Source organism: Colletes gigas, unplaced genomic scaffold (assembly GCF_013123115.1).
Source record: "Colletes gigas isolate AHSC1104 unplaced genomic scaffold, ASM1312311v1 Colletes_gigas_Sc00004, whole genome shotgun sequence".
Classification (NCBI taxonomy): domain Eukaryota; kingdom Metazoa; phylum Arthropoda; class Insecta; order Hymenoptera; family Colletidae; genus Colletes; species Colletes gigas.
In genome coordinates, this window is record NW_025106633.1 from 8,003,089 (window position 1) to 8,027,102 (window position 24,014).

The 24,014-nt window shown below is 38.3% G+C and overlaps 6 protein-coding genes across 15 annotated transcripts; 3 read left to right on the plus strand and 3 right to left on the minus strand.

Moving 5' to 3' along the window:
- The first annotated feature begins 13 nt into the window (after nucleotides 1-13).
- On the plus strand, nucleotides 14-7,744 carry LOC122394902. Of its 3 annotated transcripts, XM_043392110.1 has the most exons (14): nucleotides 14-49; nucleotides 1,020-1,253; nucleotides 1,950-2,079; nucleotides 2,309-2,439; nucleotides 2,517-2,651; nucleotides 4,465-4,629; nucleotides 4,936-5,024; nucleotides 5,100-5,277; nucleotides 5,673-5,895; nucleotides 5,971-6,132; nucleotides 6,303-6,457; nucleotides 6,520-6,755; nucleotides 6,843-7,071; nucleotides 7,192-7,744. In XM_043392110.1, exons 2-14 carry the CDS (start codon nucleotides 1,193-1,195, stop codon nucleotides 7,449-7,451), a joined length of 2,154 nt encoding a protein of 717 aa, XP_043248045.1. In that variant the 5' UTR covers nucleotides 14-49; nucleotides 1,020-1,192; the 3' UTR covers nucleotides 7,452-7,744. The 3 variants fall into 3 exon arrangements, with proteins under 3 accessions (XP_043248045.1, XP_043248044.1, XP_043248046.1); XM_043392109.1 differs by lacking the exon at nucleotides 14-49 and having other exon boundaries at nucleotides 586-1,253; XM_043392111.1 differs by lacking the exon at nucleotides 14-49 and having other exon boundaries at nucleotides 586-1,253; nucleotides 7,297-7,744.
- Nucleotides 7,578-9,655, minus strand: LOC122394903. Its single transcript, XM_043392112.1, has 4 exons — nucleotides 9,371-9,655; nucleotides 8,974-9,167; nucleotides 8,283-8,373; nucleotides 7,578-8,101 (listed from the first exon to the last, which is right to left on the minus strand). Exons 1-4 carry the CDS (start codon nucleotides 9,393-9,395, stop codon nucleotides 8,052-8,054), a joined length of 360 nt encoding a protein of 119 aa, XP_043248047.1. The 5' UTR covers nucleotides 9,396-9,655; the 3' UTR covers nucleotides 7,578-8,051.
- A 503-nt stretch (nucleotides 9,656-10,158) lies between these two features.
- On the plus strand, nucleotides 10,159-11,756 carry LOC122405367. Its single transcript, XM_043410051.1, has 6 exons — nucleotides 10,159-10,278; nucleotides 10,380-10,567; nucleotides 10,632-10,683; nucleotides 10,765-11,212; nucleotides 11,287-11,454; nucleotides 11,516-11,756. Exons 1-6 carry the CDS (start codon nucleotides 10,269-10,271, stop codon nucleotides 11,652-11,654), a joined length of 1,005 nt encoding a protein of 334 aa, XP_043265986.1. The 5' UTR covers nucleotides 10,159-10,268; the 3' UTR covers nucleotides 11,655-11,756.
- Nucleotides 11,757-12,365: 609 nt separating this feature from the next.
- LOC122405305 (SET and MYND domain-containing protein 5) lies at nucleotides 12,366-14,349 on the minus strand. Its single transcript, XM_043409952.1, has 5 exons — nucleotides 14,233-14,349; nucleotides 13,768-14,060; nucleotides 13,391-13,706; nucleotides 13,143-13,320; nucleotides 12,366-13,072 (listed from the first exon to the last, which is right to left on the minus strand). Exons 1-5 carry the CDS (start codon nucleotides 14,275-14,277, stop codon nucleotides 12,750-12,752), a joined length of 1,155 nt encoding a protein of 384 aa, XP_043265887.1. The 5' UTR covers nucleotides 14,278-14,349; the 3' UTR covers nucleotides 12,366-12,749.
- A 121-nt stretch (nucleotides 14,350-14,470) lies between these two features.
- Nucleotides 14,471-22,469, plus strand: LOC122405286 (poly(U)-binding-splicing factor half pint). Of its 7 annotated transcripts, XM_043409922.1 has the most exons (14): nucleotides 14,473-14,606; nucleotides 14,690-14,716; nucleotides 15,406-15,460; nucleotides 15,776-15,954; nucleotides 16,517-16,580; nucleotides 16,693-16,720; nucleotides 17,436-17,501; nucleotides 17,729-17,889; nucleotides 19,203-19,261; nucleotides 19,787-20,063; nucleotides 20,454-20,940; nucleotides 21,019-21,230; nucleotides 21,317-21,710; nucleotides 21,789-22,469. In XM_043409922.1, exons 8-14 carry the CDS (start codon nucleotides 17,833-17,835, stop codon nucleotides 21,896-21,898), a joined length of 1,596 nt encoding a protein of 531 aa, XP_043265857.1. In that variant the 5' UTR covers nucleotides 14,473-14,606; nucleotides 14,690-14,716; nucleotides 15,406-15,460; nucleotides 15,776-15,954; nucleotides 16,517-16,580; nucleotides 16,693-16,720; nucleotides 17,436-17,501; nucleotides 17,729-17,832; the 3' UTR covers nucleotides 21,899-22,469. The 7 variants fall into 7 exon arrangements, with proteins under 7 accessions (XP_043265855.1, XP_043265857.1, XP_043265858.1 ...); XM_043409923.1 differs by lacking the exon at nucleotides 16,693-16,720; XM_043409919.1 differs by lacking the exons at nucleotides 15,776-15,954; nucleotides 16,517-16,580; nucleotides 16,693-16,720.
- On the minus strand, nucleotides 22,465-23,596 carry LOC122405288 (NADH dehydrogenase [ubiquinone] 1 alpha subcomplex assembly factor 2). Of its 2 annotated transcripts, none has more exons than XM_043409926.1 (2): nucleotides 23,480-23,596; nucleotides 22,465-23,063 (listed from the first exon to the last, which is right to left on the minus strand). In XM_043409926.1, exon 2 carries the CDS (start codon nucleotides 23,034-23,036, stop codon nucleotides 22,584-22,586), a length of 453 nt encoding a protein of 150 aa, XP_043265861.1. In that variant the 5' UTR covers nucleotides 23,037-23,063; nucleotides 23,480-23,596; the 3' UTR covers nucleotides 22,465-22,583. The 2 variants fall into 2 exon arrangements, with proteins under 2 accessions (XP_043265861.1, XP_043265860.1); XM_043409925.1 differs by lacking the exon at nucleotides 23,480-23,596 and adding an exon at nucleotides 23,225-23,387.
- Between the last annotated feature and the right edge of the window lie 418 nt (nucleotides 23,597-24,014).

The window sequence follows — 24,014 nt, forward strand, 5'->3', positions numbered from 1 at the left end:
GATGATCGTCCAATTACAGCGATGCACGGCTCGAGCCTCGATTCTGAAGGTTGTTCCTAAACCGAAATATAAAAATTAATATAAAATGTATTGATCCGATACAAAATTCTAAATCTTTTTTCATTAAAACTGCATTCTTTCATTTTAATAACATTCACTGCTTTTGTTCGTAACACAGTAGCTATTTTTAATTATAATGAGTAAACAATAATGTCTGACACATTATAACAGCCATTTAACTGTCTTTTTTTTATTATGATTGTAATATTTTTCATTTAAGAAACCTATCTTAACGCTAAGAATGGTTTAAACAATGGAAGTTCATTTGGTACGATCTGAGGATACGAACGAGTCGTCTGCGCAAAAATCACGTTTCGTTGGAATAGGGGCGATTTACGCGACATCCGTCCGCTCGCGGACGCATTACACCATACCGCGATTATTCGTGGACCATCGTTACGCGCGCGGGAGCGGGCTCGTTCGCTCCCATTCGTTTCTTTTTTTCTTTTTTTTTTTTTACGAGGATGCAGGTGAACGAGGCAGAGTTCTACTCACATTCCGCGGCTCGTCAGTTGCCCGCGAATTCGCAACTCGCTCGTACCTTTTGTCGCGCCATCGCGTCCACGGGCGGTGTAAATAAATCGAAGCCACGCGAAATCGGTCGATGGAAAACGACGAGCCGCGTGAACAGTGGACAGGAAGAACGATTTTATTTATTTTATTCGACGTTCGTATCGCACGCAGTTTTAATAACACGTCACGAACGAGATAAATCAAAAGAAAAAGAGTGCGGCGAACGTGATCGTAAAACCTAACCTCGTGAGAAGTACTTGGTAAAATAGGAAAGAATAACGCGAGATAACAACGTGCTTGTCGTTATCGACTTCGTTCTGTCTCGTTAATTCCCTACGTTTTCCGTTGGAAACACGACGTGACATCGACTTATCGAAAACCAAAATTCGAAACTGTGACTTAACCTCCTGGGCGATTCTTTACTGCTTGTTCTCGCGAATTTTTAGGCCGAGTTTTCGGATGGCATTTCAGCTCTCTCGGTTTCGTCGACGTTAGGTGCAGCGTCGTTACATAAGCGTTCCGCGTCACACATCAGGACGATCAACAATAACAGTTCGTGCTAATCCTTGGCACAGTCTCGTCGCTCAACGGCCACGCGGACGGGAAGCGATAATCGACCATGTCGATAGTCGCGCGTCTCGCGGTTGTGATCTCGATTTGCGGGTTTATCGCGTCGACCGGTGAGGATCAATCGAACAAAGATCCATTTACACCCACGTATCGAGCCACGACGAACGTCTCCATACATTCATCTTATATTAGGGGTCCACACATTGTTCTGTCACCAGTTCTATTCAGTTTTCGTAATCTATAATACTTCGTGTAACTTCACTTTCCAATACAAGAATCGTCTCGATGGAAATTCGTCTCGTTGGCGTGGATTTCGTATCTGAAAAATTGAAAATAGTAACATTCTGTCTGTACTCCATGTAATTACCATCCCCAATAAAAAGAGTTAACCTTAAAATGGTATCGTGTATTCTCAAAACGTAAACAAAGTCCATTCACCGAGCGATCGCTAGATGTAAACAAGCAACAAAAAACTGCAATACAGATCGAACAGAGACAACGATATCTGTAGATTAAAAGTAGAACTTTGTTTGTTTATAGTTGGTAACTTGATTCGATGAATGATATGTATAATGAGATACCTTAAAATGTTTTAGAACCCCAAAATATACTGTTGAAAAATAAAAAACTTCTTTGTACAACTTCCTTCGTTTTTATGCAATTTATGAATGGAGGGCAAAGGGAGGTTAATTTAGAAATGAATTAAAACTTGTTACGCGTTATTTACGTTACGTGGGTATAAATGGATCTAAAACGAACCTTAGAGACGAATGAATAATCGCGAATTTCTTCACAATTCGTTCCAGAGTCCCAAGAAACGTGTTCGGACCCCGTTTGGGAAAAAATTGGCGGGATTAGGCCAGAATCCGTGAAATCACAAACGGTTCTATTTAGCTCTATAAACTCGAATGGGATCACCAAGCCTTGTTTCGAGAGGTATAGTAATAGAATTCAGAAACATTTGGAACGTTTAAAAAAGAGATGAAACACTGGTGTACATGTACCTTATTTTTTGTCGCTACTGTCGACAATTCACATCGCATAAAGGCATTCTTTCTAACTCTTTGCACCAGAAGTTTCATGAAAAATGAGAGGAGGTTAGGAAAAAGGGCGGAATATGTACATACGCCATTCTCGTCTGGCATCGTCGTCTTCTGAGTTTCAGATGCAAGAGGGAAAACTGTACCGCGTTCGTCGTAGATTTCGGCAGAAGCATTTGTTACAGCGTCGAGATGGAAGATGACGAACTGGTGCCGGAAGCCAACTCGACGTTTTATCATCGAGTCTGCGTAAGAGGTAACGACGAGGCCGTGAAACCTAACTTGTAGCTGGCAGATTGTTAACACTAATAATATGATACTTATTGCGATCAGTTCCAGCAACCTGCAGACGAAAGAGCCTTTGGCAGGTGGAAAGAAACGCTGGAGCAGTGTTCATCGATTCAGGCGCGTTTCATTTGCCACAATCGATCACCAGAAACCAATGTTACGAAAAATGCATACAGATTGGTAAGTACGATCTCGATGACTGGCGGGGGGGCGCGAAAAGAAAGATAATGGCGGTAAAAGTAAGATATTGGCGGGAAAAGTAAGATAATGGCGGAAGAAACAAGATTATGGCGGGAAAAGTAAGATAATGGCGGAAGTAGCAAGATTATGGCGGGAAAAGTAAGATAATGGCGGAAGAAGCAAGATTATGGCGAGAAAAGTAAGATATTGGCGGGAAAAGTAAGATAATAGCGGAAGAAACAAAATTATGGCGAGAAAAGTAAGATAATGGCGGAAGAAGCAAGATTATGGCGGGAAATGTAAGATAATGGCGGAAGAAGCAAGATTATGGCGGGAAAAGTAAGATAATGGCGGAAGAAGCAAGATTATGGCGGGAAATGTAAGATAATGGCGGAAGAAGCAAGATTATGGCGGGAAAAGTAAGATAATGGCGGAAGAAGCAAGATTATGGCGGGAAAAGTAAGATATTGGCGGAAGAAACAAGATAATGGCGGAAGAAACAAGATTATGGCGAGAAAAGTAAGATAATGGCGGAAGAAGCAAGATTATGGCGAGAAAAGTAAGATATTGGCGGGAAAAGTAAGATAATAGCGGAAGAAACAAAATTATGGCAAGAAAAGTAAGATAATGGCGGAAGAAGCAAGATTATGGCGGGAAAATTAAGATAATGGCGGAAGAAGCAAGATTATGGCGGGAAAAGTAAGATAATGGCGGAAGAAGCAAGATTATGGCTGAAAAAGTAAGATATTGGCGGGAAAAGTAAGATAATGGCGGAAGAAACAAGATTATGGCGAGAAAAGTAAGATAATGGCGGAAGAAGCAAGATTATGGCGAGAAAAGTAAGATATTGGCGGGAAAAGTAAGATAATAGCGGAAGAAACAAAATTATGGCGAGAAAAGTAAGATAATGGCGGAAGAAGCAAGATTATGGCAGGAAATGTAAGATAATGGCGGAAGAAGCAAGATTATGGCGAGAAAAGTAAGATAATGGCGGAAGAAGCAAGATTATGGCGGGAAATGTAAGATAATGGCGGAAGAAGCAAGATTATGGCGGGAAAAGTAAGATAATGGCAGAAGAAGCAAGATTATGGCGGGAAAAGTAAGATATTGGCGGGAAAAGTAAGATTATGGCGGGAATCCATTGTTTCCATGTCACACGATAATATTTTCCCGCCTTAACTTATTTACGAACGAATTATTTTGTTCCAAGGAAACAAATGCTCGAAATTTGTCACGATGTTTATCTTAAGTATACGTAAAATTTTTGTTATTTCTGATGATAAAAAAAAGGTCGACTGCAAACAAATTACTCAAGATACAAAAAGCAGTTGTATAAAGATATTAAAAAATTACGAAAAACTGAAGCAACGAAAGAACTATGGTAAAACTGCACAAAAGGAGCCTCCTCGACAATTTTAATGCTTCCAACGTATGGTGAAGTGCATGAAAATGTATGCATATTCATTGTAGTCTCAAATAAGCATGAATTTCTTTCAAACACTTTCAATTGGAATGTCGATTCGATTCGGTAAATCAACACGTTCCCAGCTGATTACATCATTTAAAAATCTATCGTTGATCGTCGATTACGTAATTCTACGTCATTTTTAAATTTATTGCTGATATATTCGTGGGGAGACAGATGGCTGACGGCAGTCTTTGATATTAAATTATGCTCGTCGAGCAAAGAATCATAAGGTTGATGTTACTTTTATTTAAATGATCATAGATGATCCAAATTTTTTATTTAGTAAATAAAGATAAGAATACATTGTTTTATTGTAGGTATTAATCCTAATCGATCTGGTCGCAGGTAAAAGCTGCGAGTCGGCACAATTTCGGACAACGAGGCCACTTTCTGCCAACAACGCGATGGGCAGATGTACCCTGTCGTTGCTCGAGAGGGGGACGAGACCACAAGCCTACAGAGTCTCGATGTACAGGGACGAATATCTTCGTGACCAATGTCGGAACGTGTGTGAGTGTAACAAAAGGTTCAAAATGAACTCGAAGCCATACAATAGTAAATGTTTACCAAAGGATCCTCCTTGCCAATTTTTACTTTACATTTCTTAAAATTTTAGATTTAAATAGACGTTGAAAACCGTGATCCCTAGCTTTGGTCGATGAAAAGGATATAGGTATTACCAAGCGTACTGCTGCAAAGAATAATCGACGCTCAGTACACAGGGTTGCCTTCTGTTAGGGGCACTCGAGTTAGAATCAAAATAGGGATTACAATTTACTGGTATCGCATCTGATCTTGTCTCCTTCTTCTTTCAAGCTAAACGCGAGTACTGCTCTTACGCGGAGTTTCGAAACACGACGTTACCGTATTCGGACGTCGCCCTGACCAACCTGGACGCGAAGCAGGTAAGAACGAACCTCCGTCTCTTTTCGCAAGAATTCGCCCGCGACGCAAGATCGATCCGTGTCGGTTGAATTCAGTGCGAGAGAAGGTGCGATCTCAGCGCGGACGGTTTCGTGTGCCGTGGCTACACTCTGGACAACTCATCCGGCGAGTCGTTGTGCCTGTTGCACTCGGAGGACACGGTCGGCCTGGGCGTCAGTTCGCTGATCACCACCGCGAACGCCGTTTACAAAGAACGAGAACCATGTCTGGACCGTGAGTATCGTGCAACGATACTGTTACAGGAGCCACGAACTTAACAATTTTTCATACAATCATCAGGGTAGCCAAGGACACCCTTGCTGTACATACCAGAATTTTTATTATTATTGTATAATAATAGAATTTGTTTTGCAACACTTTTAAAAGAGAATCTTTAGCGAAACAGTAATTAACACACTATCGATGGTCAATACCCGACCTGCGTTTGGCGCCAGTTTATGAAAAAGGTATTAATACCCTTCCCGCCGATAGTGTGTTAAGTACGACACAACTAAACCAGTTGCAACTGGATCACACGATTAATTGTAGAATAATTGGCTACGTCTATGGCTTCTGTTTTGATCAAGGATTAGTTGTTATTAAAACTAATACGAATTTTGATGTTTCAGTGAAGGTACGATGCAACGATACGGCGATGACGATCGAGCTGAGGACGAACGACGCGTTCTTCGGTCGAGTTTATGCAACTGGCCACGCGGAGACTTGCGGCGTTCAGGGTTACGGGTCAAATCGAACCACGTTAACGTTACCGCTGCCTCGCGCCGAAGATCTACGCAAGCTGATGCCCAAGTGTGGCCTGAATCCCGCGTTTTCCATCGACGATCGAAATCGGTGAACAATCTAATCTAGAACTACGCTGGATCTCGGACTAGACAGTCTTGAATATTAAAATGATGGATGTTGCAGAACACGACCGCTGGTTTGGACGACGATCGTGGTGCAGTTCAACCCCATAGTTCAGCGACTGGGCGATCAGGCGGTCAGGGTTGGATGCTCGTTGAACGATCACGAGCCCCCGGAACCGAGAAACATCACCGTCCATTCGAGCTTCAGCTTTTTAGATCCAAAGTAGGAACGCATATACCGAACACCTGAAAAGAATGTTTCTGTATAAAAGTCATACTTAGCCGTTGAAACGTTTAAAAAAGATTATTTAGCTGTATCGTCCAGAGACATTGTTTGTAGCTCTTTTCTGTTCTGTTTCCACGCGACAAACCGCTCGAATTACGTGTGTTCAGCGCAGGAGTGCCACCGATATCGTCGACCATCGTGAACGCCTCGTCGCAAGCGCCGTTGGTCACTATGAGGATCCTGGATGAGAACTTAAAGGACGCGGTCGTCACGCACCTGGGACAGAAGCTCACTTTGAAGATCCAGCTAAGTCCAGCGAATGGTAAGATCGACGAGGAGTGATTTCCATAAATGTAACGGGTGGTGATCAATTTCTGCTCGAAGGTCCATACGACATCATCGCCGGACACCTAGTCGCCAGCAGCGCTTCCGGTGACGCCTCCTTCCTACTTCTGGACGAAGTCGGCTGCCCCACGGACTCGTCAACCTTCCCTGCCTTGGCAAAAGACCCGCGCGATGGTCGTTCTCTGACCTCGACGTTCACCGCCTTCAAGTTCCCCAACAGTCAGCTGGTCAGATTCAACGTGATCGTTCGATTCTGTTCGGAGGAATGTACTCCTGTAAGTCCCTCGATACTTAGAGGATTCAATGCCTGCCGCGTTGAATATGGTTCAAATAAATTGTATTCAAAACCCTGCGCGTTACAGACCAAATGTACAGGCGGTCATCTCTCCTATGGAAGAAGAAAACGTGAGACTGGGCTACCAAATGGTGCCCCTTACAACGCCACAGTGACGCAGGTATCTCAAGACGTGACCCCTGAAGAGCTACCGCTGCAACTCTCCATAATCGTTCAAAATTCCGTCCCGTCGTCGGCGGATCGTTTATCGTCAAGGGAAAACGGGTCACCAGATACCGTCTTAATCACCAATGGAAGTGAGTATCACCGAGCAGGGGAAGTTCCTCTCCTCCATTTTGTTCCGTACCCCCTTGTTTTCTGTGGTAGAGATTCTTCCGTACGTCCGGGTGATTGTATATCGATCCTCGTGTTCCCAGACTCCTCTATAGACGGGCTTTTTTGCGTCGATGCCAGTCTCGCCCTAAGTCTACTGATTTTCTGGCTGATCGTACAAATTATTCTAATCGTCGGCTGCCTGTTAGCGGTGGCCCAATACAGACGAACAGCGATACGAGCAGAGGAGGACAGAGCCAGCGTTTTGGCCAGGCATCTCTACGGTGTTCACGGGGGCAACTTCGAAGTAGCTCGGAGAGTCAGATGGGCGGACAACAACGCATCCTCTTCGTCCCTTGGTTAATCATTCGCTGCCTGACCAAGCGTCCCGCTTCAACGTCGCCGCCCTGCTCGACGACGATCGACTTGCCTTCGACCAGAGTCGATTTCCACTCTCGAATGACGAATAAAAATGTTTAGATTCGTTTGTAATCTAGCTTTTGCACGTAGAAGTTAGTTTACAAACAAATCTAGAAGTATTCGTTACTCGTGAAAGGAAATACGCCATACTCTGACTGCATTAACCCCTTACGCTAGAACGACGTCTATGACACGTTGAGTGACTTTATTGTTTTTGAAAGCAGTACATCGTGTAGCGAACAACCGATACTTTGCAACATCTTATAGAAACACGTGCCTTTGTTGCAAAACTTTTCTCGGTCTCCTATATATATTTAATATAATGTATAAGACGGACAACTAATAAACTAATTTCATTAATTCCTAGTAACGCTTCTACTCATATATCAAAATGAAAGGCAACGGTGAAGTCGGTGGTAAAATAAAACCATGATCGAGGACAGTTTCTTCAGATTTACATAAAAACGACCGCCATGACGGTGAAAACGGGTTACAATAAATGGACGACGGTGAAGTATGCGATCCCAGTCAGACCAGCCAGGAATTAACCTCTGTCAGCCACACCGCACATTCCGTAGTACTTCAACTTGATGTCTGCAAGCAAGAAGATGTTGTTAATTTTTCAACTGTTGCATCTCCGAGAAAAGAAATCGTCCTGAACGTTTCGAATTCAAATCGGCCCCCAAAAGTTTAAAAAATGTTTTACCCGCCAAAATTTACCATGAATTTAAAAATTAAAATTTACACTTTATGGCTACTACTGTAAAACTTTTACCTTTGCCGCATTGCATTGCACAGCCCAAGCTTCCTGGATTGGAGTACACCACGTTGTCCGTGCCGCAAATCGGGTTATATTCCGAGGTAGTCTGAAGATTCGATTAATTCTGTACAAGATCAGGTTCGCGAACAAGTTGCCTGAATAATTCGTTTGCCTTCCAAAGCTTGCTCGGTCTCAAGGACGACACAATCTGATGTATTTTTTTTTTTATTTTAGGTGGAGACGCGAAGATCGAAGGTCAACATCATTTTAACGACTGGAATATTCAGTATAATGCCTGGTATACGATGAATCGCGCGCAGAATATAGGCTCGAAAAATAATTTTTCTAGCAAGATGCGTATAAACTGCATTTGAAGACCATTCGAGTTAATCGGGGGCAATTACGTATAAAAATACTTGACTTCGAATAGATAGGAATAAATCGAAGAGTTTCCTTAACGCGATAATGTAAATAACATTAAGGAAACTCAGATAATACATTTTTTTAGTTAATTGGGAGGGAGATGATATTGACGCCATATTGAATCTGCCACCGCTTGTACACTTCGAGCATCGTGTTCCATTTTCTGTCACCGGGCTATCTTGTGCAGCGAGAACTTTGAACTTGCGCGATAAACTTAATTATCAATATGCCAGCGATCAGTAGAACTGAAAAAATTGTTGTTATAGTTCTAATTTTCATTCACCTGGCAACTGTTGATGCACGCCTGGATCGCGGCGTCAGAATTTTCCGAAGTTGTCGTTGTTGCAACGGTGGTGGGTGTCACAGGGGCGTAAGTAACGTGCGATGGTCTCGTGATAGGTTCGTTGAAAACAAAATCATCCACTCCGTAGAAGTTGTCGTTTTGTGGAAACGCGATCACGCTTCCGCACGACGCAACTGCGATCGAAAATGAATGATTAAATGACGATTTTTGCGAAGATACTTTTTCCTCCTTAGATCACCGAAATTGGGGGGACACTTTTACTTAAATTGTAGCTCGTACAATTTTCATTGTTTTTAATGAAATTTACGACACTTTGGGCTCACGTTGCACAAAGCGCAATTCAAAAAATACTCCGAACGCAATGCGCGACACCCACCCAATGCCACGTACAGTATCCACATCCTGATTAAATTCTCGCTCCTACTCTGGACAACGAGGGCTATCCGCGTTTGCTTTTATAGTACAAGATATGCCGGCCAGCCGCGACAAAAACCACTGATCGACAGTCTTTCGAAATCCTCGCACAAAGGACACGCGAGGCACACTGATTTTTCTCGTCCCGCGTCTACTCTCGTCTTCTTTTTACTTTGGTCGTATGCAAATCGGGTAGTAAACGTGCACGTATGGAGGAAAGTACATAACGTGTCACTCGAGAGGCAACTGTGCGTATTTGTACAGCGTGCATTCTTGGGATCTTCTTTTGATCCGGATCGCAAGGTCATGGTCATGGCAAATAAACCGCATCTCATAATAGAACGTAGATATCGTCGAAGATCAATATAAGACAAATTATAGTGTCCCTATGTTCCAACAGCCAAATTAATATTGACATATACGTATAGATCGTCTGTATACATAGATAAAGGTCAGCGTTAGATACCCCGTATCGCATCCAGGAATATACGGGTCATGTTCTCTTTCTCTCATATAGCACGAGAAGAGATGGGAAGATGACCGAAAGGTGATAAATTACACATACATATCGTCAACTACACTAAATCTGAAATCTACAAGCAAATTTTTACGCAAACATAGCGGCCTTCTTTGCCCACCCCTCTTACTTATGTGTCGTCCCTCTGTCGCCGAATTCGTGAACTACGGTATAACTGTCATTTTAGGCGGGAAATGGTGAGCAACGTAGGCGGCGCGTGCTATGCGCGTGTGCAACGTACTGCATTAGTATCCAATAGGTGCACAAAGAGACTTCTGTGAACGTTTGGCGGTATTTTATAGTCATACTCCAATTGAATCGAATTTCATCTTTGCTCTGCATAATGTCAGTGGGTTAGTTCCTTAAAAATTCTTCAATTTGTAAAGGTTACGTTAAGACGTGCGATGTGTTGAAATTGTGTAAAGTAAAAAAAATTTGTTTCCTGATGTTCCAGTAACAGTTACTGAAGTGCAACGGCAAATAATATGTGTAATTAAAAGGTTTAAGTTCGAGGACCTGCAATTAACAGTAATGCCAATTTTTCCTGAAACATCATGGACCGATATAAAGACCAAATTAATTCAACATCGCAAGAGCTTTACGTCACCTAATGTAGCCCAGCTTATAAAGATTGAGACACTTGTAAGTCTTACGCTGAAATATACAGAATTATATGTAAATCTTATTTTATTTTTTATCTTTGTAGAACCTCCGTTATACAGATTTAAAAGAACGCTTAAGAACGTTGCAGTTAATTGGTAATATTTATTCCTTATTGGTTCTTTTCATTTACTTGCAGATTGAGAATAATGTTTATGTAATATAATATAATATTTTAGACTTAAGTTGGCATAACACACGAAGGATATGGTATAGTTACAAGTTATTGAATTTTAATAAATCTGCAAATTATCCTACGATTAGAAACATTCAAAATTCTATGGAGAACTATTTCAAAACGTTAAACATGAAAATAGATGTGAAAATAACCATGCACGATGACGTTATGTATATCTCTCTGACATCAAAGCCTATAAAAAGTGTCCCTATTTATATGGCTTTATTCGTCGGCGACAAGTATTTTTTTTGTACTAGAAAAAATGTTCTGTCAAATGTAACGCAAGCGATAGCACACAGTATGGGATACCAGAAAAGCAAACCCTTCAATTTAATGGGGAAAAACCTTAAATCGTTATCTGCGATGCTGTGGAGGAGGAACGGACGAGCACTGAATTCGGAAAATATTTCTGAAACTGTGCAGTATATGGATGCTGATCCTGATATCAAGTAATATTTACTTTAAATAGGTTTAACAAAATGAAAATATTATGTTCTAATCGTGTACTTTGTTCGTTTTCTAGGAGTACAGGTATAGATTTCACTCAACATAAACAACGGAAAAAATACGCGGAACAGTGTTTCGGCGATGACACTCCTACTTTAGAATCACTTGTCATAACTGCACCAGATGTACCTTGGGTGCACAAAGATCTATCAACAAAACTGCCAAGTGAAAAAATCAGTGTAACGTGAGTAGTTTTTTTCTTCGAAATAAGTACGCTATATTTTGGTAATTGTTTTGTATTCCAGGTGGGAGTTTCGTAGCCACAACATTGTTACATTTTTAAAAAAATTAATAGAAAAAAAAGTACTCGTTTCGCCCGTACCAAATTACATATCAAATTTCATGGTATCGGGCAAAAACCAATTTAAGCTTCATAGGAATTGACAATTTTGATGTTTAAATGATGTATATTTGTATTATTAGATCATAATTATTAACAAATGCCTAGCCTGGCATGCTCATTAATCCCATTGTTGCTGAATTTTAGAAAATTGTTATATTTGCTATGTTTTTTTATTAAAATTAGTCAAATCTAGTTATACATATATGTGCAATTTTTAGATCGATTTTTACAAGGTTTAAGATTTAATATATTTAAAATTGACATAGAATAAATAAATAAGTGAAGTGCTTTTGTAACGAAATCAAACTTTTATACTTTATCATTACATTTCTATGTAAGTAAAAAAAATTGTACGATCAGACTAGATAAATTAAACGAAAATTAATGTGTCATATACGTACACTGAGACGAAGCCATAATGCTTGTGTTTTTATTCTATGGAATAAAAATTCATGCATAAAATTTATGTAATATTTTATTGTAAAATGATCATTTATAAATAAAATAATTTGATGTGTAAAACTTTTATTCCGTATTTCGTTTACAAGTTCGATATTTACATTCCGTGATAAAAAGATAACCTGTATAAATTTTTATAATCTGTATACTGTGGTCCGCTGACTTGAAGTCCAGCGGGATGACACAGGAGCAAGAGGAGTCATTTATCTATCTTTCTCCCTTGCTCTCGGGCAGTTCAAATGTGTGTGTAAATGCCTCGACGAATAGCGAACCAGAGTTCAATGGTACGTGGAAACAGGTGTATCCCTTCTACTTTCCTCGCATTCCCGCCAGGGGACTTCGAGTCAGCGGAGGACAGTTTGAAATTCGCTTGATATAGCAAGTACATACTACCAAGAGATGACTTGTTGGCTAGGCACCCACAAACTAAATTGTACTATGACGTCACGTACTCTGTTCCTGTACGAATTGTAGCTGCGAGCGACTCAGCCAATGACGTGTGAGAGCAGGCGTCGCTATTAAGCTACGGCCAATCGGCGTGCCTAGCCATCAAGTCATCGCTGTATAGTACATACATTGTTCCAATGACAAGATAGAGACATATGAATGCAAATTTATCATCGTATACAGTAAAACATGTACGAACATAATAAATTCAATTATACGTATACACCTTTTCAGCTAGACATCTCGTCTATTTCGTCTTCAGACGTTAAATCTGGATCGTCGGCTTGCAACAAACATTTATTGCAGTGGCAAAGAAACAAGTACATAGAACATAGAGCTTTTTGTCTAGAATGTCTACTTCTTTCCAGATCACATTCATCCAGGTAGCTTATACATATTTCTTCTTCGGGTTGGATATCGCGTATTGCTTTTAAAACCAATACGTTATTCGAGTAAGGAAATTCTACAATTGCGTTTGGTATACAACTATGATTTACTGTTGACTGTAGAGTATAAAGACCGGAGCCTTCATTGTTTAAGAAGGAACCTATAGCTGCAAAGGTAAAAGCGTTGTTAAAGTATAAAAGGTTACGTTACAATCCATACTTTATAGAATACAGTACCTTCTTCCATTTCATCGTAAATATGGTCTATTAATTTGTCGACCCGAATTCTTTCCCCTCTTGGCAATTCTAATGCGGATACATTTTTTACCCAACGCGCAAACGAACTAGTCCCAATTCCTTGGCCATTTGTACCTATCAAAGCTAGCAGACTTCTAAAACCTTGTGGTGTAAACCACTGTAAATCGAAAACTTAAATTATTTATATCATGATACAACATTCTTTGATTTGCAATGAAATCACGTACATCCGATACAAATTGGGTGTTTAAAGCTTTTTGCATCATTTCTCTGAGTACGTCGATCTGACCGATGAACTTCTCTTCCAACAACTTGTGCGTAATTTGCTGTATATCGTTGATCGCGCAATGACAAAATCGCGAAAAGATAGAAAGAATATCCTCTTTATTATTGGCTTGATTAACAAGAGCTACCATTCTGGCTGGTAACATTATCGTTCCTGATTCTGGAGGATAATGCATCTGCTTCCACGTGTCATTTAATTTTGCAAGCGGATGAGATTCACATTTTTCTCTTGCGTGCAAGCATAATGTACTGTGATATCTAAAATTATAATAAACTATAGAATTAAATTATTTCATCTGTTTTAATCAATTTATATTACCTCGAATAAGCCTCGTTTTGGCATTCGATACTACAGTATTTTGTGCCACACTCTGGGCATTCCGTAATTAAATCTTTTTTCGTTTCGCAACACTCTGCATGAGGTAAAATAATTGCTGGATTTTCTGTTAATCTATGTACATTCTCTTCCGCAGTCTCTAAAGGTGTTAAACAGTTGTCGCATGCTAAATATCCATATTCTAAATTCCAAGAAAACTGACAACAAACTATAGGTTTCTCCTCCAAAATTACATCCCCATCTTTAAATGGACGAGTAGCAAAGAGACCCTTTCCCTACAATACATTATATTAGTATTCGCAAGTGCTTTCGACGAGTTCGTAATGTATTGAATTTAACAAAAAAAGAACAACTCCCGTGTCGTTTGAAATTAAACACGACTTAAAACCGATAAGATAATAATTAACATGAAATAACACAACGGTGAATTATATAAATATATTTTGCCTTTTCGTCGTTAATTAATCTGATTTCAAAATTCTTGGTATCCATCGTGATTCGATTTCTTAACAAAGCAAACACGTTAACAAGATATTCTGGTTCTCGAACATGTGTTCTCCGGTTGTCATAATTATACTGCTCTAGTCAAATTACGATCGGTATACAAGTTTAACGTACGAATAAAACGTTAATGTTAATATCGGACAGAAATTTCGAAGTATAGAAAAATAGTCGTGTTTTTATTTATGGGTAAATATAGCATATGTGTTCGTTGTTTGTTCGAACATTTGTTATATACGATAAAGTAACATTACTACAAAGTGTATACTTATAGCACTTCCGTATGCTTCCGTAAGGGCAAGCTTCGGATCGCTTCGGACGTAAGTTACTTCTCGCGAGTCGGTTGAGATTTTATTCAAAAATCACGTCTAAAAGAAATTGATCACATTTTATTGGACCACAGGGGACAATGAACGGAGCAATGGCTATGGTAAGTTTAATTTTATCATTGTTTTTACAAGAAATATTGCATTGGCAGAAGTAACAAATGACGGATCATGATGGCGGTTGTAAAATGCTTGCAACGTACTTAAGTGATTAATATCCTTAAGCGACCGGATAAATTACAAGTATAAAACAACAGAAGTTTCTTTCATTGTATATAAAACGTATAAGTTACCAATCGAATTATTAACGCGTATTGACATAATATCGCACATGATCCAATCAATAAAGTTTACAGACTTTTTCATACATTTTAATGTGTATCATAGATAAAAGTTACTATTTACAAATTTATTTTTTAACAAGCTGAATACCGAGAAAATTTATCATGCCTTTTCATTCATACAGAATGCTCTTAAAATATTTTGGGTTATCCCCAACATTTGTTTCGAATCATTGTACGCAAACGAGAAACATTAAATATCGTAACGGTGTGCTTAATGTTTTATAGTATTTGCAATAATAGTGATGTTATTTGGAAGTTTATAATTATTGTAAGCGTTTGAAGATATCGTTATGCGTGCAGTTATTTGATTGCTTCTATTAAAATAGCAACGTACTACAAGAATTAATATTTTTAATGTTTAAATTCAGCATTAACCTTCGATGTTATTTAATCTTGTATAATTAGTAATATAAAATACGATAACATTAAATACGTATGTATCTTTATAGGCACCAACGTCCCAGAACAGTGCGGAACCACCGAACAAGAAGCCTAGAGTCGAAGGTACATTGCTAAAACAGCCAAATAGTTGTATGCCCCTAATCGCTAACAAATCATACGGTTAAGCATACGAGTGGAAAAGACAGGTGAACACAGAAGCAACAGCAAGCATAATATATTTTTAAACAAAGGAAATGATGAAGAGAAACATATACTATTTACTTAGGACAATCAGGTGCTAGCTTTCTATTAAAATGCTGGCAAACTATAAGAGTCGAGAGGTCTATTGCAGTTTCAGAATATATTTTGGTAGGCTAGGGTAATAGGTGATCGTTGGCCCTCAATAAAACTAATGTATGGTTGTCCTTCTGTTCTGAGATGTTACAGCGGAGAGACAGTACAGAATCTGTGGCCTACGACTGAGCTGTGATCATGAGCGTGCGCCAAACAAAGAAAGAGAACGCTACATTCGTTGAACAGAACAAATCAGAGTTTTGCAAACTCCACTGACACAGCATCTATTGTCGAGTACCAAATACGATGCGTATTTTAGATAGGTCAGCATTTTAGGGTAGTCTTCTTTCATCCTAATTATAAGCCTCGTTTTGTACACGAATTTAGTTTATCAGAGCATGGTGTCCAAGCGTATCATCTTTTTAGATACCGATAAAAAATTAAGTGGCTGTAGTTTGTTTGAAAATTCCTGGCGACTCTTTCGTAAATTGCGAATCGTATTATCGATTCTTTACTCGATCGAAATATATAAAGAATGAAAAGAGAGGCTTATAAATAGGAGAGGCAATGGCGATGTATGTTTTTCAAGATATTCTCAAAACGAAGTTTATCGCATTTGTATTTATGTTCTGTAAACACGAGGTGAGACTAATTAAAGAAGGTGAGCCCGTTGTAAGTTGATAAGAATATATTGCAGAAGAGCGTACAACACGAGAAAATACGATTTTTCGACGGTCGATCGCGTTAGATTTCTTGTCAATTAGGATCGCCATTGCTGCACAGAAAGTGTTAAGGCTAATTGCGTGGTAGGTTGGAAAAGGCAAACTGTAAGAAAATGGCGCAGAAAATGCACTGAGAGTATTCTCCTTTGCTTTGTGCTTACAGATTTGTGCGTCGCCTCAATCTCGGATAGTTTGCGCACAACCATCATTGCTCAGCCCAGAACACGGTTAGCCGTTAATCAAATGATCGAACAAAGTTAACAATTATTGATTCGTGAAACTGCAAAAGTCGTAAAAGAGAAAAAGAAGCGTTTCAACGTGTTCTGATTTCTGTTTCAGAGACTAGCAGACCAAATTGGTTATGATCGTACGAAAACCTAATCTAGTTATCGGTTGTCTGATTTGTTTGAGGCTAATAGTGCAAACAGTAATGAAGTTTAAATGAAAGATATTGTGCATTAAGTTGCAGCGATCTCTTTTAAATTTTAATATTGTTTTCAACAAAAGTCTGATCGTTACTCGTTCGAAGTACAAAACAGATTTTATGTTAATGGTGTGCAAGAAAAGAAGGGAATTCCACTTTGTCCTTTATGTGTATAAAATATATGTTATATTTTTATATTTTATACATAATATCTTCAATTGTAAAAGTGAAATATTTATTGTTCCTGACTGTTTTAATTTCTTTGAACTTACAGTTTGGAGGATGGTTCTACCGTGGGAACTACTGCACGACATCGTTACTTTTTTCATCTCTTTTTAAGTCATTTTGTTGCATTCCTTGTCTAAAATTCTACAGCCACTTACGATAAATTTACTCGTAAAAAAAAAAACAATATATTCGATTTTATTTAATTTTCAATCAAAGTTAAGAAATCAAAACTATTCCCTATAAAATTAATATTATTCTAGTACCTCTATCGTCACAAAGAACAAAAAAAAAAAGAAAAAAAAGAAAAAAGTAATCTGGAAATTAGAGTAATTTTTAAAAACATGTGTGTGCGTGTGTGCGTGATAGTGGAGGTACTAAATATAATTAATTATCATGTTACGTGTTTATCTAATACTAATTTTCTTCGTAGGAAATGCATCAGAGTTCTTGCCAGGCCCTATATATGATCTTAACCAAATCGGACAAGTTGTTGCTGGTACGTAAAATTATATTAAATTATTAAGTCGCATAAAACTGTTTACAAATGATGTATAAGTAAAATAGTGACAATAAAATTTTAATCGCTCCAATTGAAGTTGTATATTGAGGGTTGATAACGATATAGTGGACAAGTAGCTGATAAGATCTGATGAAACGTGATTTGGTCACGTCCTTTGATCAGCTTGGAGCGTATGTTTACATGAAATATCTTTTGTGTTGCAGGACCTGGAGCTAAATATCTTACATTACCTGGCATTCTAGGTGCAGGTCTCCCAAAAATTACATCCGAACAGCAGGATACAGTAAATAGAGCAAAGAAATACGCGATGGAACAAAGCATCAAAATGGTTCTAATGAAACAGACCCTCGCGCATCAACAGCAGGTAATTTTCAAACATTAAACTAACAAACTTTACTCGCCTAACATACATTTTGTATTCCATTGTACATTCATAAGCTTCTAAAACGAGTGTTCTCTTTTCTCTATCTTTGTCGTGCGCTGACATGACAAAAAAACAAGAAACATAAAACGAATGCTATTGAAAAATTAACTTCCGCGCGATTTCAGTTATTGAATCGAATGTTAATTGTTCGCAAGGATGCACAATGGATCCAATACATAGTTTTATGAAATTATATATTACGATTGTGGGGTTCTTTTTTATCTCAAAAAGTATCATTTATTAGAAGATATATATTGTACATGTTGCTTCCTCTATTTAGCTCTTTGCCAATAATACCGAGAAAAAAAACCAGCAATTTTTTATCTACGCATATGGTGCTTCGAATTAACGTTTGTCCTTGCAATTTAGCTCGCCCCGCCGAGTAATGTTAAATTATTATTTGAATATGATTAACCTGTGTTCGTTATGACGAGCGAGTAAAGTGAAAGAAAAATCAAAATCAATAACAGAAATTAGAGACGAACACTGGAACCTAACTCTGATCGGTTGATTTTTTCTCCCTGCAGAAGAATAAGTTGGTCCTGCGGCAGCAAGTTTTATTGCTAATGTGCAGGTTAGTGTCAACCAAGTCAAGACAGAAACAATATGAAACCGCCTTACGATCAAACACTCCTAAACGTTTCCCTGAGTTACTACTGTAAGAAAAGGTTAGATATCTTGAGATAGTAGTCGGCGGGAGCAGAGCTGTACCAGCGCAAAGGAGGACAAGTTTTTGTGCATGAATCTATGGACGATTTGAGAAAAATAATCGATACACGCTTCTGAACTCGACTATTCTTTTCCTTTTCTCCTCATAGCGAAGTAATTTTTCAAAAGCATTTATAATAGATTCCAATTTGTATTTAGAATTAAAATGTTAAAAATGTAAGCGACCCCTTGGCTATAATTTTCAGTATTATGCAAGTAGTCTGTCAACGAGTACATTTTTAACAACGTGTTCTGGATACAAGTTCAAAATGAAAAGTTTTATCGTACTACCTTATGGCGATTAATGTTTACTATACATATACTTATACTTCGTTCGAATGGAATTGGAGATGATCTTTGAGAAGTTGTCTTGCCTGTTTTCAAATAAATTTCTTTTTACGAAGACTTGCGAAATTGAGAAAAGACTAGTCGAGCGAAGAAGTTGGAATGGTAAAAGAGCTTGGGGGATTTTTGAGATGAACGAGACATGGTGTATGTAAGGGGGAGGGATATCAATAGAAGGCCTATGGTCCTTTGTGTTACAGCAAATGGCTAGTCAACGGAATCAGGTGCAGAGACAGCAGGCTCTCGCCCTCATGTGCAGGTTTGTTTGTTCTTTGTCTTAGCCCTCCAAAATTTCGTCTTCGAGTCTTGAAGATTATTCTTAACTCTCGTATCTTGTATTTATTAAAATGTTTTATTCATAATTTAACTTGGGTTCCGTTCGAATTATTTCAAATTATGTATATCTCGCTACGTGCATTGGTCGATACTTGACGCTTGTTCTTTTCAAATATCAAATACTTTTTGAACATTACAAACGCGAATGGAGAATCTTTCCGATTATCGTCGAGTTGAAAGAACGTTCTTGCAAAAGAGATACAAAAGCAATGTATAAATAAGAAATTAACATCACAAAGGAAATATTTAAAATTTGTTTGTAAAATAAAATTTGTGACAAATTCTTTTTGCAAGAAATATCTTCGAATATTTTGTTTTCGTTCTGTATTCGATCGATGATAGCATAGAATTGTGAATACGTTAATAATAGATACAAATAAAATTGAAAGAAATCGATCTAACATATATATGGTAAATTGTCACTTGAAATGATGTTCCTGTATGGCAGGGTATATGTGGGCAGCATCAGTTTCGAATTGAAAGAGGACACGATCAGGCAGGCTTTCCTGCCTTTTGGTCCTATAAAATCGATCAACATGTCATGGGATCCTGTTACACAGAAGCACAAAGGATTTGCATTCGTCGAATACGAGATACCCGAAGCAGCACAACTTGCTTTGGAACAGATGAATGGTGTCATGATTGGTGGACGTAACATCAAGGTAGCGGGACGTACCTATATAACGAATTTCCTGTCCCCCAGCAATCCTATCATCCCGCCGGAGGTCGGCAAATTTTTATTTAGTCTTATCCAATTCCTTTTGATCGAACTGCATCGTATTTAGAGAATGCACTTCGACCAAAAACTTAATTAAATTTCTTCTTAACGATCATAATAAATTCCATGCCTGTAGATTTTTTAACTGATTACGACGTAAAATTTTTATGATATTTTAAAGAGTAACAAAAGTTTTTAAACGATGCTACAAATGCAGATTATCTCCATTGCAGAATATAATAGAATTCCTTTCCTTAATTTTATTTTGAGCATATTTAGCTATTTAATTTTAAGCATTTGTTTTATATTTAGAGCTTTTAGTCTTCGTAAAATTTTGCACATAAATGTTTTGTACGTTGGCCGAGAGCGTCGTTAAATTTGTATGGTTTTCTTTCAGGTTGTGGGGCGTCCGTCGAACATGCCCCAAGCACAATCCGTGATAGATGAAATTACAGAAGAGAGTAAACATTATAATCGTATTTACATTGCATCCATTCATCAGGATTTAACCGAGGATGATATAAAATCTGTATTTGAAGCGTTCGGTCCTATTACGTATTGCAAATTAGCGCAAGGAAGTTCGCCACACCGGCACAAAGGTTATGGCTTTATCGAATACGAAACGATGCAAGCCGCTTTGGAGGCTATAGCGTCGATGAATTTGTTCGATCTGGGTGGTCAGTACTTACGAGTAGGCAGAGCCATTACTCCGCCAAATGCTCTTATGGGTCCGCCCAGTGGGACCAGTATGATGCCGACTGCAGCGGCAGTTGCAGCCGCCGCTGCGACAGCAAAGATACAAGCAATGGACGCCGTAGCTAGTAATGCAGTTGCTCTTGGTTTAACCAAACTCGGAGCTGCTGCACCACCGATATTGAATCAAGGTACATAGAAGTTCACAAAATTTTATATCTATTTCACTTGTTCGGTCGATGATCTTATAAAATTATTTTTGTTTACAGCTTTGCCTGGTATAGTAAGACCCACACTTGCTCCCGCGACAATTATGGCGCCACCGACTATAGCAACAGTAGCACCAGTCATACCTCCACCTGGTATAGCTATACCACAAACTCTAACTCGACTACCGGCAATTATTCAACCGATACCTGGACAACCAGTCGTTATACCACCTCCAGCTGTCGTCACACCAACAATAGTAGGAACTCCGGTTGTAAGTTTTCCACGATTTGTTCTTGTTCGCACCAATTTTGAACCGTACGATGAATTTTTTTGAATCGTTTTAAATGTGATTGTTAGATACCAGTCACGACTACGACAAACTCCGATATAATGAGACGGGCGCAGGAACAAGCGGCGCACCAAAAGCAACAGGAGGAACTACAAAAAAAATTACTGGAGGAGACAGAACCGCAAACGTTGCAACAGCAAGAGAACATGTCGATCAAGGGGCAGAGCGCGCGTCACCTTGTTATGCAAAAGCTTATGCGCAAAGTCGAGTCCCGTGTTGTTATTTTGAGAAATATGGTAGCCCCGGAGGACGTGGATGAAAGTTTACAAGAAGAAATCCAGGACGAGTGTTCAAAGTTTGGGGTTGTAGAAAGAGTTATTATTTATAATGAACGACAATCTGAGGACGACGAAGACGCGGAAGTTATCGTAAAGATTTTCGTTGAGTTCTCTCAAATGAGCGGTACGTGGCTTGTACTTTTTTTTTTTTTAATTTTAGTTTTCAGTTATTTCTGTATTAAATGACCAATTACCGTTTTAGAGGCGGAACGTGCAAGAGATTCTTTAAATGGCCGCTATTTCGGTGGACGATTGGTAAAAGGGGAACTGTACGATCAAGCTCTATTCGACAATAGCGATTTTTCTGGTTGATCAAAAAACATACATTTGTCGTGCATTGAATTCCGTCAATTTCTTTCGAACGAAAGAATTTATGTCTCATGTTGACTGATATTTTGTACTTCAGCACCCGAAGTACTACTTCTTACAAACTTCAACGATTATATGTCTGCCTCCTCGTTAAAAAGCCCAGACTTGAATTTCAATTTTTACATCGATCTACGTTTAAAATCTGCAACTGTTTGTTATTATAAATATTTAAACAATATTTTTCGAAGACAGAAATTTTATTAAAGCTAATAAAAATACAAAAGAACGACCTTTTTCAAGAGAAGATTCAAGTCTGAAACAGTGTAATTATCGAAGTTTTGTAAGAAGATATTCCACTTAAATTTAGTATTGAGGCTGTTACTTTTGTTTATGTCGAGGATGGTATGATCGATGACATAAAAGGATACCATACCTAATGTATGTATAGAAACATAGGATATTAATAAATTGTTTTATGCATAGACTATACTTCATACAAACAATAAATACGTAAATTATACATATATCGTAATACAAATATATGTTACAATAAAATTTGTACATATTTATTAGATATTTTATTGGCTTTTGGACAGACGAGTTAATTACATTTATTTTTAACTAAATTCGGTCAAATCATTTATTCATCGATTTGTTAAATATAATTTAATTGTCATTTCTATCTCCGCTAATTATCTTCTTTGACCTTAACTTTATACTCTTCCTCGTACTCTTTGTACGTCGGAAATGAACTTTGCCCTTTCTTGTTAGCCGGCAATTCCGGCAAGTTGGCGTTGGTATTTCCAAATTTTGCTTCTATTTGCGCAGCATTTTGCTTTTTAGTCATTGCCATGCGATAATTTTGTTCTAGTTCTTCTTTCGTTGGGGGATTCATCCTGCGATACCTTAGCCATGACTCCCATTCCGCAGGTATTTCCTGATCAAATCCAGCCTCTTTGTTCACTGGCTCGAAATAACGAGACGGTCTCTTTTTTACAGTATTTGTTGGGTGTGGTCTCTCATAATATTTGGTTCCATAGAAATCCTCGCCAATTAATTTTGCAGTTGGTTCTTTTAATCGTAAAGAACCAACGAAACTTTTCCAAATAATTTGTATTACACCACGTTCCGGTTTAGTCATTTTACTAATATATTAGGAAAACTTGAACTAAAAGGATCAAATAAATACGTAGTGATCATTGTAGAAGTTCTGCACTCTAAATTTCTTTCTATGTTTAACCGAATTAACAATACAGATTTTAAGTGCTGTAGTTAATAATATCGATTAAGAAAGATTCTAATAAATTAATAGTAATTTATAATACGTACACTTTGTATTTTAAGTACACTAAGAATGCTCTTACAAACGAAAGAGAATTACAAGCAATACAGCTTTTTGTAAATACAATTTATTTGAACAAACGTAAGCAGGAAAAGACAATTCTTATAAGTTAACCTACGCAACATATCGTGATATTGAGTACAACTATAATACAAATTTTACAAATATAGTATGCACAGTAATATACAAAACATCAATTACATATTATACTTCGAAAATAAAGTCATAGATAGGCAACTTACAAGGACCTTTTTGGGGGCTTTTGCAACACTATATGCGGCCCGACCCAGAAACAAAATAAGGCAGAAATTCAATTGTTCCATTCAGTTGTCAGATTTCGTTTACTATACTTAAGGATTGAGAATAGTCATAATATCGATATCGGTTATGATCTTGGTATTCTTGGTGATTGTCGAAGCCCGCCAAAAAGTAAATGGCTCTCGCAATCAGTGATGGACAATCGTGGGAATTTTGGACATGCGCACTGGAGTGCACGATCGTATACATGAGCTCGTATACACCAAACTAAAATTTAGGGTACCAGTAAGGAACAAAATTTAAGGAAGTTACAGGGAAAGAGACAAAAACAAGAAATCTCCTTTTAATCTTCATGAGTATAGCTAGAGAAATACGTAGGAGATCTTCGATAAGTTAATTTTTGTGTGATTGGCGAGCATTTGAAGTAGAAAGTTCAATTTTGTACAAAACATGGGAATTCTAAAGGTACATCTATGGCAGAGAGCTAACGCATGCGCAGAAAGGAATCTTACGAAAATT